Consider the following 13,060-nt stretch of genomic DNA (forward strand, 5'->3'; position numbering starts at 1 on the left):
AGTTTCAACCCTCATGGCTCTGCTTAAATTTGCTTTTATCCTCCAAGAGTTTTTGGATTATTTATGGATCAAAGTTTTACTACAAATTCCTTTTAGACTTAAATTATCACTATATAATTTTCACCTTTTCCTTTACATAGATCATAAAAGAATAAATATCAAAAAAAAAAAAAACCCACCTCTAATAAAAATCACTACTTTTCTGGGCATAATTTTAACTTGTTTCAATGAAAACGAAATTCTTATTCAAAGCTATTTCATAGTCCATTTGTGATTAATGTTAATTTGATATTTTTCAGCATACCTGATTGATAAAGTCAGAATCAAAGGCTATTACGCATTCAAACTGACTGAAGAGAAATCTAAACCCAGATTTGGATTCTTCACATCTGATTTTAAAGCTAAATCCTCAATACAGTTTTACAACAAAGTGATCAGCAGCAGTGGCTTTCCTTCTGAGAACAGCACTTCTAGATGCAATCAGATGCAAAGAAACACAGAGTGCACTGTCTGCTTATTCCTTGTGCAGAAGAAACCACTGATATTCTTAGGTTGTTGCTTCTTCTCCACCCTGGTTCTACTCTTATTAATTACCATTTTTCATAGGCAAAAGAGAAGAAAACTTTGGAAAGCAAAGAACTTACAACACATACCATTAAAGAAAGAGCACAAGAGAGTTCTTAGCTAAACTGACCTTGTCTGCATGATAGAGTTTAAAAATTCATTCCAGTTCCATATGCTGGTAACTTACAGGAGATACACCTGTATTATAGAGACAGTATAAGGTACAGCTGTAACCAAGGTGATGACAATCAATGTCTCTACTGCATGGTTCAAACTTTCTCTTAGGTGTTGACATGGGTGAATTCAGTTCTTGGATGTAAAGATAAAGGCTTCATCCTGACAGTAAGCTATGAAGATTACATGATACATTGCTTCTTGAAGTTTCATGAACTGTATTCCGTCATTCTGCTCTAGCTTTCATCTCTACCAATACCTATTTGTAGTACAATAAATTATTTTTTAAACGTGAAACTTCGGGTTGGGCGTGGCAGCTCACACCTGTAATCCCAGCACTTTGGAAGGCCAAGGTGAGCAGATCACCTGTGGTGAGGAGTTTGAGACAACTTGGCCAACATGGTGAAACCCTGTCTCTACTAAAAATACAAGAATTAGCCAGGCGTGGTGGCAGGTGCCTGTAATCCAAGCTATCTGGGGGGCTGAGGCAGGATAATTGCTTGAACCCAGGAGGCAGAGGTTACAGTGAGCTGAAATCGGGCCATTCCACTTGCCTGGGCAACATTGAGACTGTCTCAAAAAAAAAAAAAAAGCAAAACTTTGTTTTGTTAGATACTTTAGCAGAGATTTAACACTTCCTTAAGCTGGATAGTCAGTGATAGATAATATATAGTCTGTCACTTCTAACAAGGTACTTTCCCCTTTAGGTCAGGGTGGTTCTAAAATGTAAAAAAACATACAATAGGGTAAGTAGTGCTTGTCTAAGCCAGTTACAACAGACTCGTAAAAGCATCAAGCCCTTCATTTTTCTTTTTTACTGTGAATGTATTTTTTATTTAGTCATTCTGTTTACAATTGAAACTCTGGGAATTCAAAATTAACATCCTGGCCCGTGAGCTTCTTACAGACACCAGAAAAAGTTTCAACCTTGTGTTCCACATTGTTCTGCTGTGCTTTGTCCAAATGAACCTTTATGAGCCGACTGCCATCCAGTTTCATGCGGATTCTCTTGCCCACAATTTCACTTGGGAAGACCAGGTCCTCAAGGATTGCATCATGCACAGCTGTCAGTATACGGCTCCTGGGACGCTTTTGTTTATTTTTGTACGGCTTTTTCAAGTTGGCTTAGGCAGAATTCTCCTCTGAGCGATAAAGACAATATGCTTCCCACTGAACTTTTTCTCCAATTCGTGTACTAGCCGGACTTGGATTTTCTGGAAAGATTTTAGTTGAGGAACGGAAACAAAGATCATCATAGCTTTCTGGCCACCACCAACTTCAATTTCCTTGGCTGCCGTAATATTCAGCTCCCTGAGCTGAGCCTTGAGGTCCGAGTTCATCTCCAGCTCCAGAAGACCCTGGGAGATGCCGGACTCGAACTCGTCTGGCTTCTCGCCATTGGGCTTCACGATCTTGGCGCTCGAACTGAACATGGCTTTCTCCTTGGTGAGCGCCGACTTAGGAAAAGCAAGCCCTTCATTTTTGTAAAGAAAAGGAAATCATCTACAGAACATCTAATTTGTGATCTTTTACTAGAAGATTTGATTCTTAAAAATAACAATTTACGGCCAGGCGCGGTGGCTCATGCCTGTAATTCCAGCACTTTGGGAGGCCAAGGTGGGCGGATCATGAGGTCAAGAGACCGAGACCATCCTGGCCAATATGGTGAAACCCTGTCTCTACTAAAAATAAAATTAGCTGGGCGTGGTTGTGTGTGCCTGTAGTCCCAGCTACTGGGGAGGCTGAGGCAGGAGAATTGCTTGAACCTGGGAGGCAGAGGTTGCAGTGAACCAAGATTGCGCCACTGCACTCCAGTCTGGCACCTGGCAACAGAGTGAGACTGTCTCAAAAAAATTAAATTAATTAAAGAAAATAACAATTTCCAGCTGGGCGTGATGGTGGCTCACACCTGTAATCCCAGCACTCTGGGAGGCCAAGGTGGGCATGTCACCCGGGGTCAGGAGTTCAAAACCAGCCTGGCCAACATGGCAAAACCCCATCTCTACTAAAAATACAAAAATTAGCCAGGCGTGGTGGCGGGCACTTCCTGTAATCCCAGCTACTAGGAAGTCAGGAGGCGTAAGTTGCAGTGAGCTGAGATCACACCATTGCACTCCAGCCTGGATGACAGAGCAAGACTCTGTCCCTCAAAAAAAAAAAAAAAAAAAAAACATAATTTCAAAAAGTCATCTCATGGAAAGATCACAGGATGAAGGAAAGCTAGACTCAACTCTGTGAATATAAGGAAGTTGCTATACTGCAAGTATAGCAACAATTCAGAATGCTGATGATCTGAATTAGTTTTATGTAGCATCCTTTTGGGCTACGGTTAAGTAAATTACTAGAACTGAACTTGGATAATTTGACATTTTGGGAAATGAAATCTGTCCTTGAGACTTGTTCAGTGTACTTTAAACAACTAAGGAAGAAAACTTAAATATTCACCTATTTATACCTATTCTGTTAGTCAATATTTAACATCCATTGCACACAGTAACTAGTCCGTCTGCTCACTCCAGCAACTTAGACCTTAACAGTCACAGGAAATGTTGTTATAAAGCCTGATTAAATTAAGGCAGTTTTGATTATAGCCCACCTATGTCTGAGGCTAAATTCAGTACCCAATTGAAATTCTAATTGCTCAAGTTTCCAGGATACTATAAAGAGAAAATACAATTAGTCAATTCAAGTAAATGCAAACCTGAGGAGAAATCAGTTTGCTATTTGACCTGCCAAACAGAAACAGTAAAATTCGGCTTTACTCTTCTCTAGTCTCCTTGCCCCCAGCTGCACCCACTACCCCAAACTTGGCAGTTTTTAGGTATCATTTACAATAAATTTTTAAATATTAGTATTTCCCTCTGAGAACTATGTGCCTAAGGTTATGCATACAACTAGTCAATTCTGTTTTATTACACTAACTATATACAAACACCAAGTCATTTAAAAGAATCCCTTGGCTGGGTTTTTTCCCCTTTGTACTACATTGATTCACCCTGACCTAAGAACTCCAGTGAAAATTCTTAGTGTCAGCTGAGCAACTCATTAACCTCTCTTTAACATTAATGTCTTGAAAAAAAATGCAGTCAGCCACAGAAATAACAAAAACTTGGAATTTATCTTTGAGGTTTTGCTTTCTATCTTCCTGGCCTTTGATTAAAGTATCTCGTATTCACAGTTCACAAATTCATTAACCTTCACTGTCTTTTTCACATTAAGAGCTTATGCTGGCCGGTCGCGGTGGCTCACGCCTGTAATCCCAGCACTTTGGGAGCCCGAGGCAGGTGGATCACCAGGTCAAGAGATTGAGACCATCCTGGTCAACATGGTGAAACCCCGTCTCTACTAAAAATACAAAAAATTAGCCGGGCATGGTGGCGCGTGCCTGTAATCCCAGCTACTCAGGAGGCTGACGTAGGAGAATTGCCTGAACCCAGGAGGCGGAGGTTGCGGTTAGCCCAGATCGCACCATTGCACTCCAGCCTGGGTAACAAGAGTGAAACTCCGTCTCAAAAAAAAAAAAAGAGCTTATGCTTAGGTGGGGTGCGGTGGCTCACACCTATAATCCCAGCACTTTGGGAGGTCAAGGCGGGTGGATCACAAGGTCAAGAGATCGAGACCATCCTGGTCAACATAGTGAAACCCTGGCTCTACTAAAAATACAAAAATTAGCTGGGCATGGTGGAGCGTACCTGTAGTCCCAGCTACTTGGGAGGCTGAGGCAGAACTGCTTGAACCCAGGAGGCGGAGGTTGCAGTGAGCCGAGATCGAGCCATTGCATGCCAGCCTGGGTAACGAGCGAAACTCCGTCTCAAAAAAAAAAAAACAAACATGCTTAAAGCATGTCTCCCTTTTCTAACTTGCTGGTTTACTATAAACTCCCCCAAATAATAAAGTTCCTCACCCAGTACTCAGAGTCCTCCTTCTCTGCCACTTGGGAATTACCAGTTTTTAAGCTGTCATTACACAAGAATCCAAAAATTCTTAAATTTTTTTTAACCACTAACAAATTAGGTGAACCATTTAATGTGGTTCATGCTTTCATACTAAATGTTCAGGTTTATCATAAACTCATCTAAAAACCATCAAAGGCCGAAGAGAAACTGCTGATCGCTCTTGAAAGGAGCAAATATATAAGATCTTCGGAGTTTAAGCTTTTCTGAGCTGTGTTGTGAAAAAACTTGTTTCTATGGTATATTCAGTATAACCTGGAAATGGCACAACTATAGTATTTAAAGAGCCTCTGGAAAATGAGGCCAGTACATTGTGACATGTTTAATTTTCAATGTAATTTATTCCAAATAAACTGGTTCATGCTGACTACTTGTATTCAACTAACAATCTAGTCAATTTTAAGAACTGTCAAACGTGAATGCATTTGGCATTGTAAATGGGCTCTGCCCCAAGACTGCCTCCCCTGAACCCCTTTCTGCCTAGTTGTGTACCAACCTGGTATGTTACTTCTGGGTATGTTTTTTTAAAAACGGTGGCCCGGGCGTGATGGCTCACACCTGTAACCCCAGCACTTTGGGAGGCCAAGGCTGGGAGCGTGGATCGCTTGACTCCAGGAGATTGAGACCAGCTAGGGCAACATGGCAAAACCCTGTCTCTACAAAAAACTAGCCAGGCATGGTGGCATATACTTGTGGTCCTGGCTACAAAGAGGGCTGAGGTAGGAGGACAGCTTAAGCCTGGGAGGCAGAGGTTGCAGTGAGCCAAGATCTAGCCACTGTACTCCAACCTGGGTGACAAAGATCCCATCTCAAAAATATGCAGACACTCACATCTAAAAATTGCAAAAACTGCAGAAGTGCTTATCCATAGTAGAAACAGAAGACAAGGAAGAAATACTCCCAGGAGGACAACTATGCTCATTTATTATACCCAAGTTATTTAATTAAAAAAAAAAAATCAGGCCAGGTGTAGTGGCTCACACCTGTAATCCTAGCACTCTGGGAGGTCAAGGCAGGCGGATCACGAGTTCAGGAGTTCAAGACCAGCCTGGTTAACATGGTGAAATCCCATCTTTACTAAAAATACAAACATTAGCTGGATATGGCGGCGTGTTCCTGTAATCCCAGCTCCTTGGGAGCCTGAGGCAGGAGAAGTGCTTGAACAGAGACCTGAGAGGTGAAGGTTGCAGTGAGCCAAAATTGCATGACTGCACTCCAGCTTGGGCTATGGAGCGAGACTCCACCTCAAAAAAAAAAAAAAAAAAAAGAAAAGAAAAAAAAATCAGTTTACCTACAACCAGCCTCTAAGTTATCCTATGAAGGTCATACCCAGCATACCAATCCATTTCATGCAGAGAAACCTCATTTACTCCCACAGCAGCTACTACCCATAAGCTGATCCGCATTAACACCTCCACCCCACTATAATATTGCCACTTGGAAATTTCTCCCACAAGCCTCATATTGTTTTGAAATCTTGTCAATACCTTCCAAAACATCTCCCTTCCAATCCCACTGCTGTAAATGAGTCCCTGGCAATCCAGGAACCATTCATTCAGTAAACAGCTACATGCCATTGTTCTAGATACTTGGAATACACCAGAGTACAAAATTACATCCTTCTGAAGGTTACATTCTAGCAGGAAAAAGCAAATAATCAATACACAACAAGGCAAACTGTAAATATTAAATTTACAAATGCTATAAACAAAAACAAGTGGAGAAGGGTAAGGAGACAGTAGGACAAGCTAACGGAGGAGGTGACACTATTTTTAATAGCGTGGTCAAGGCAGGATTCACTGAATAGACCTGAAGGTAAGCAAGTTAGCCACACAGCTCAGCTGAGAGCATTCCAAAGGGAAAAAACAACTTAAAGGCTTAATGGCAGTGTTTGGTATTGAGGAATAGCCAGGTCAATTCAGCTATAGTGCAGAAGTTAGAAAAATTGGGTTATAAACAGCTGCAGGTGCAATGGGGAAGCTATTTTAAAAAGAAATAAGGGAAAAAAAACCCATTGCAGGATTTGAAACGTGCCATTATCCATTTCAAACTCAGTACCCTGGTTGATGCTAAAAATAATGGAAGACAACCAGTTAAGACTGCCACAGCAATCCAGGTGAAATACAGGTTGTTTCATTTTCTACATTATAAGAAATTTGTATTTCCCAACCTTTCAGGGGATGTGACCTTATTTCATGTTGATCCCATTCATTGCCTACAACTCCATCCCAGATTATTTCTAGATTCATCATTTCCTCCAATTTCTTAAAAACCTAAAAACATAGTCATCAGATTCCTGAATATCATATATTCAATTGGTGCACTTGAATCAAGATCTAAGATTTATAGGGCATGGTGGCCCACACCTGTAGTCCCAGCCCTTTGGGAGGCAAAGTGGGAGGAACACCTAAAGCCAGGAGTTCAAGACCGGCCTGGGCAATATAAGACCCCATCTATACTAAAAACAAAAAAACAAAACAGAGTAGCTCTACCTACTAAGGAGGCTGAGGCAGGCAGGAGCATCACTTGAGTCCAGGAGTCTGAAGTTACAGAGCTACGACTATGGCACTGTACTCCAGCCTGGGCAACTGAGCAAGACATTATAAGATCTTAGATACACATATTCCAACTGGTTGCTACGGCTCTCCTTTTAGTTAATTTTTTTGATAAAGTATCTGAACGTGCCTTACAATGAAGATACTGATGTTTTCCTGATGCATTTGATCAACAATGAATGTTAAATTTTGCCTGAGAAATTAGCTTCCATCAAATGAGATGTAGAATTCAGGAAGGGTTGGGGGTGGGGAGGGCAGTCACCATGTTGACTAAGTCTAGTTATGGTGGTCTCATACCATATTTAAAGTGTGACACATGGAATTAAGAGATTATGGAAGGGTTATCAATTTTTAAAAACAAGTTCTAGGGTATGGAAGTAAATGGCAGAGGTAGGGTAAAGGACAAGATTATTGAGACCACGAACCAAACCAAATGCACCTTCTAATTCTTACTGATGCTGTATCACTTTGTTCCACTCCTCAGCTGTTTTTTCAAAAGTGACTAAAACAACCTGCCTTACCAAATATTCAAATTCATGCCTCAGCAAATTTAGATACCTTCAGGGTATTCTCAAAGTTCTATATGCAATGATGAACGGCCTCATGTTTGCCTGTCACTGAAACAATATTCCTCTTGCCTAAAATATATCCTTGCTATTCCTTCAAGAACCAGATTCTCCTTGTTCCATGAGGGAGAAAAACTAGCTAAAAAAAGGATAAATGGTTTAAGAAAAAGTTCCAAATTAATAGGTCTTTTATTGCATCATTTAAGTATCACAAGTAGGTCTTAGCTATGATAGGCATCTTGTTTCTGTAGCTGGACAACTGTAAAAAGAAACAAAAATATCTGTTAATTCCTATCAATGCCTCTGCCCAGAAAAGTACTAATCTTTTTTTTGTACTATTCTAAATAATCTAAAACATACCTCAAGACTATTACTTATTCATAGTAAACTATACACATAGTAAAAAATGCATGCCAATTCCATCTCTTATTCTGTCAAATTTACTGTGTTCCAGAATCCTTAACTCTCCATTTTCCATTATAATAACTCTGGTTTAAGTCTTTTAGTAAATTAAGACATTCATTCAATTAAAGCAGTAATAAAACTATAAGAACCTACCTCTAAGGTCTTACTCATCAGCCTGCTGAACAGTTCCTTTTTCAGAGACATAGATACCATCCAAAAATTTCCGGATATCCTTGTTTTTAACTGTTGTAGCTTGCTGAATCAAAGCCGCTACAGCAATGAAGATAAAAGCAATTAAAACATCAGCCTAACCAATCTTAAAAAGAAAGAATTTCAGGGATGCCTATAATCCCAGCACTTTGGGAGGCCAAGGCGGGTGGATCACCAGGTCAAGAGATCGAGACCATCCTGGTCAACATGGTGAAACCCCGTCTCTACTAAAAATACAAAAATTAGCTGGGCACGGTGGCGCAGGCTGTAGTCCCAGCTACTCGGGAGGCTGAGGTAGGAGAATTGCTTGAACCCAGGAGGCAGAGGTTGCGGTGCGCCAAGATCGCACCATTGCACTCCAGCCTGGGCAACGAGAGAAACTGTCTCAAAAAAAAAAAAGTATTTCATTATATGCTCTACTTACAATTTCAGAATGTTACCTCTGTATTTTCATACTTTAAAAAGCTAATCAAATGAAAACTTGCAGGCATAATTAGACATAATAAACATACAAACCTGAATTTGAAACAAGTTCAATGTCATTTCCTTCAAGGATTAATTCATCTTTCTGGGCTTGAGATACTGAACAAGCAACACCTAAAAGCAGAGGGTATTTGCATAGCATCAATACAAAACCAGATCTGTGTAAAAAATACTTAAATTGCAGAGGCATTAATTGATTCCATGTAAAACTCCATGCACCAAATGAACTTTTGATTACAGACGTGAGCCACTGCACCCACCATGAACCTTTCTTTAATATTTTGGTTTTACAGCACCTGCCTTAGCTGTACCATAATTTTATTTGTGTTCCTACTTGAATAAATCACAGTCCCATGGTGGTTACTCCTTCGGTGATTCAACTGATATTCAAATAGCAGGATTTAGTTGCACAAAGCTTTGTACCAAGTCTTAGTTTATTTTTACATATGGGATCTCATTAAATGTTGCTGAGCATAGCTAGTTATCATAGCATTATTTTTGGAGTGCCATTAATTTGATACTAATAATCTCCCTTATTCCCACCCCTCCCCACCCCAATGGAACAAAAATGCATCAAGAGGCTGAACCAGGTGCACCTTAAAAGGCCAAGGTAAAGAACTGCTTGAGCCTACAAGTACCAGACCAGCCTGGACAACATAGCAAGACCCTGCCTCTACAAAAAACTTGCACCTATAGTCCCAGCTAGTGGGGAGGCTGAGGTAGGAGAAGCACCTGCATACAGGAGGTGGAGGCTGCAGTGAGCTGAGATCAAGCCATTGCACTCCAGCCTGAGCAACAGAGCAAGACCATGCCTCAAATAAAAAAGCACTAAACTAGCCGGGCACGGTGGCTCACCCCTGTAATCCCAGCACTTTGGGAGGCCGAGGCGGGTGGATCACGAGGTCAAGAGATTGAGACCATCCTGGTCAACATGGTGAAACCCCGTCTCTACTAAAAATACAAAAAAGTAGCTCGGCATGGTGGTGCATGCCTGTAACCCCAGCTACTTAGGAGGCTGAGGCAGGAGAATTGCCTGAACCCAGGAAGCGGAGGTTGCGGTGAGCCAAGATCGCACCATTGCACTCCAGCCTGGGTAACGAGCGAAACTCCGTCTCAAAAAAAAAAAACACTAAACTGTAAAAATTTTTAAGTCTACAGTGTTTACTATGTACTACGTGTGTAGTTATGTTTTTTAACTCATTTAATCAAAGATGTTTACAATTTTAAGCTACAAAGATATGATCTGCCCATTGTGGATAGTGAGAGCTAAAACCATTATTCATGTGGTTTTCTTTAGATTTTAAAGGTTCTTACCATGAAATGGAGTTATGGATATGTTAATTAGCCTAATTTGGTCATTCCACAGAATATACATATATTGAAACATCACATTGCGCTCCATAAATACACACCATTATATACACCTTTTGTAAATTAAGTCTTTAAGATCTCATTTGCCAATTAAATACAACCACCACTGCAAACTACTCCAGTGTATCAACTTTCTCCAATTGGAATCAATATAATTATAAACCCCCAAGTAGCACCAACAGCTGTAAGCAAAATCAAGAGACAATTCTAAAATATGGTTTTACTCAGCGCAAACACAGAACACCAGCCAATGGAAGTATGAAGGAGGCTGGAAATGAAGGAGGAGGAAAAAAAAATGAAGGAAAATGTCTCAATTCTATCTGAGGGTATGCACATACCTGGTCTCATTCGAACCCTGCGGATGTATTTTTCACCCAAGAAATTTCGGATTTCAACAAGAGACCCATTCTCCTGGATAACGACGTTGATGGGGAAGTGAGCATACACAGACCTCATCTTGTAACGGAAGCCCTATGTTAAATAAATAAGCTATTAGCAATGCTGAGGAATATTTTTTAATAGTTTTTAAATTTTCTATGATTATACTTATTTTAAAATGTAACACTCACTGTCAAGATTTTCTAACAACTGTCACCTGAACCAAGCCTTACAAACATTGTTCTATTCAGTGGACTGTAAAGTTCCTTACGGAGGCATTTATTTCACTATCCCGTATGCCCCCAGTAAACAATGCTAACTTCTTTTAATGAGAACCCCAAAGCAACATTAGACTAACATTTACTGAGTTACTAAGGTACACTACACGGCAAGAATTGAGGCTAAAGCCAAAGACAGCCCCTCTGCCTTCAAGGAACTTAGTCTGGGAGCAAGGGTAGATGGGGGAATCTTAACAGATTTATAACAGATGTACAGGTTGCCATTATCAGGTGCATTCTAGAAGGCATAATGCAAAGAAAACCATTTCAGCATGAACTTTTTATCTTGAGGGGAGAAACAGTGGGCTGGAAAGAAGAGTGACATACATTTACAGCAACAGAGAGAAAACTCAGAAACTACATCTTTTTCTATCCCAACAAGGGGTCCTGATGGTGAGATCTGATTGTCGACTAGCAATCAAAGCCTATCCTAGATTTCCTGTTTAAAAAAAGACAATTTGAAGGTGTGAAAATAAGCCTACTTTTTAAAAGTTGCACCCATCTAGCCATGCGTGGTAGCTCACGCCTGCAATCCCAGTATTATGGGAGGCCAAGATGGGAGGATCACTTGAGCTCAGGAGTTCAGCCTAGGCAAAATAGCGAGACCACAGTCTTGATTTCAAAAAACAGAACAAAAAGCCAAACATGTTGTACCCATCTGGTCTTTACTCTCAGCTGTATCACTTGATCTTAAAGACCCAGAGATGCCTATTTTTGCTAAGTTCTAGAGGTCGTGCATTACACCAAACAAAATGCATAACCCATTCTCTGAAATAAACACTTATGCTATATAAATAAGACACAGGTGAGAAACCTCCCTTTCCAAAACAAGTCAGTCTGATCCATCTGCTTACCAGCGTAACACCCTTGATCATGTTCTGTACATGACTACAAATAGTCCGAACGGTAGCCAGTTCCTTTCGGTTACCCCACCATTTATCAACCCGGAGCTGTAATAAAACAAAAAATTATTCTTTCCAGAAATATGTAGGCTTAAAAGAGAGCAGACCACTTACCGAATTACTTTAAGATTCTAGAATTAATCCTAACCAAAGCACATAGTTTTCAACTGGAAAAATCCGACCACCTATAAATCCTCCCAACAGTTAAACTTTGTACAAGTTGCGACAAACTTCCCTTCTGGAAAATTAAATCATCAGGTTTAAAAGACCTACTGCCAGTTCCTAAGATTCTGACAAAGCAATCACGAGGAAAACAAGCCAAGTTTCTAACACCATTAAGACGTGCCACTGATGACCGCTACTACATTTGAGCTTCATATAATCCGCTGTTCAGAATCTGGTTTTTCAGTTTCACTAACACAAAACTGGCTGCTATTCTGGACAACGTTTAAAACTAAATAAAGCACTGAACCTCAATTCGAAAATTGTTAAAGCAACCAAATGTGATACTGTTATAAACTACCTTCCAAACAAGCAACTGAATTATCAGAAGAAAGAAAAAAAACCTCACCCTCTTTTTTTTCTTTCCAAGAAGACTGAGTTCTACATTGATGTGATTGAAGTCCCTCCGCAGGGTTCCTCTGGGGCCCTTCACGATAACTGTGCGTCCCTTCAGAGTAATGTCGACTAGAAGAGAACACACTAGTTAGATCACACAATGCTTGAAACGTCCAGTAAAGATGTAAGAAAAAGACATCAAGTCTCATACCATTTTCTGGAATGTCGACAGTCTGATTGCTGAGAATGGTCTTCATTCTGAAACACAAACACTGGGGGTGAGGCCGACCTAAGGCCTGTTTTCCACCAAACTACACAGCACAGAGATCCACTCCTACTGGAGACTGCCGGACGTAAGTGCCGGAGAGGATATAGGACAGGAGACCGAGAGCGGGCCCCAGTGCGTCCCGGGCTGTAAGGAGCAGTCCCAAAGCGAGCGTTACGAGAACGAGCGGGGTAAGTGCCGCTCAGCCCAACCCTGTAAGTCCTATTTGGGCGGCTCCATCCCGACAAAGCTGAGGGGCAGGAATAGGCCAAAAAGCCCAGAATAGGACTCGCATCCGGCGCCGCCACGCTCATATGGCGCTTGCCGAACTGGGGGACAAACAGGATAAGGGGGCCGAGAATGGGAGCCGCGCCGCAGCCTTTCCCAGAGCAGATGGG

The 13,060-nt window shown here is 41.0% G+C and overlaps 2 protein-coding genes and 1 pseudogene across 3 annotated transcripts in view; 1 reads left to right on the forward strand and 2 right to left on the reverse strand.

Moving 5' to 3' along the window:
- The window catches only part of KLB (klotho beta), a 41,251-nt gene extending 39,703 nt beyond the window's left edge, over window positions 1-1,548 (forward strand). Inside the window, exon 5 of the mRNA XM_012474882.3 lies at window positions 300-1,548. Within this exon, the coding sequence (XP_012330305.2) occupies window positions 300-688 (389 nt within the window). The 3' untranslated portion in view covers window positions 689-1,548. The remainder of the gene's footprint in view (window positions 1-299) is intronic.
- Window positions 1,539-4,200, reverse strand: LOC105732698 (small ribosomal subunit protein eS7-like; annotated as a pseudogene).
- Window positions 1,539-12,719, reverse strand: RPL9 (ribosomal protein L9). 2 transcript variants are annotated; one of them, XM_021675657.2, is made up of 7 exons: window positions 12,609-12,719; window positions 12,411-12,526; window positions 11,792-11,887; window positions 10,620-10,752; window positions 8,944-9,024; window positions 8,371-8,487; window positions 1,539-1,952 (listed from the first exon to the last, which is right to left on the reverse strand). In XM_021675657.2, exons 1-6 carry the CDS (start codon window positions 12,652-12,654, stop codon window positions 8,381-8,383), a joined length of 579 nt encoding a protein of 192 aa, XP_021531332.1. In that variant the 5' UTR covers window positions 12,655-12,719; the 3' UTR covers window positions 1,539-1,952; window positions 8,371-8,380. The 2 variants fall into 2 exon arrangements, with proteins under 2 accessions (XP_021531332.1, XP_012330309.1); XM_012474886.2 differs by lacking the exon at window positions 1,539-1,952 and adding an exon at window positions 6,367-8,071.
- Between the last annotated feature and the right edge of the window lie 341 nt (window positions 12,720-13,060).

Source organism: Aotus nancymaae, unplaced genomic scaffold (genome assembly GCF_030222135.1).
Source record: "Aotus nancymaae isolate 86718 unplaced genomic scaffold, 86718_ANA_hifiasm-v0.15.2.pri h1tg000006l, whole genome shotgun sequence".
NCBI classification, from domain to species: domain Eukaryota; kingdom Metazoa; phylum Chordata; class Mammalia; order Primates; family Aotidae; genus Aotus; species Aotus nancymaae.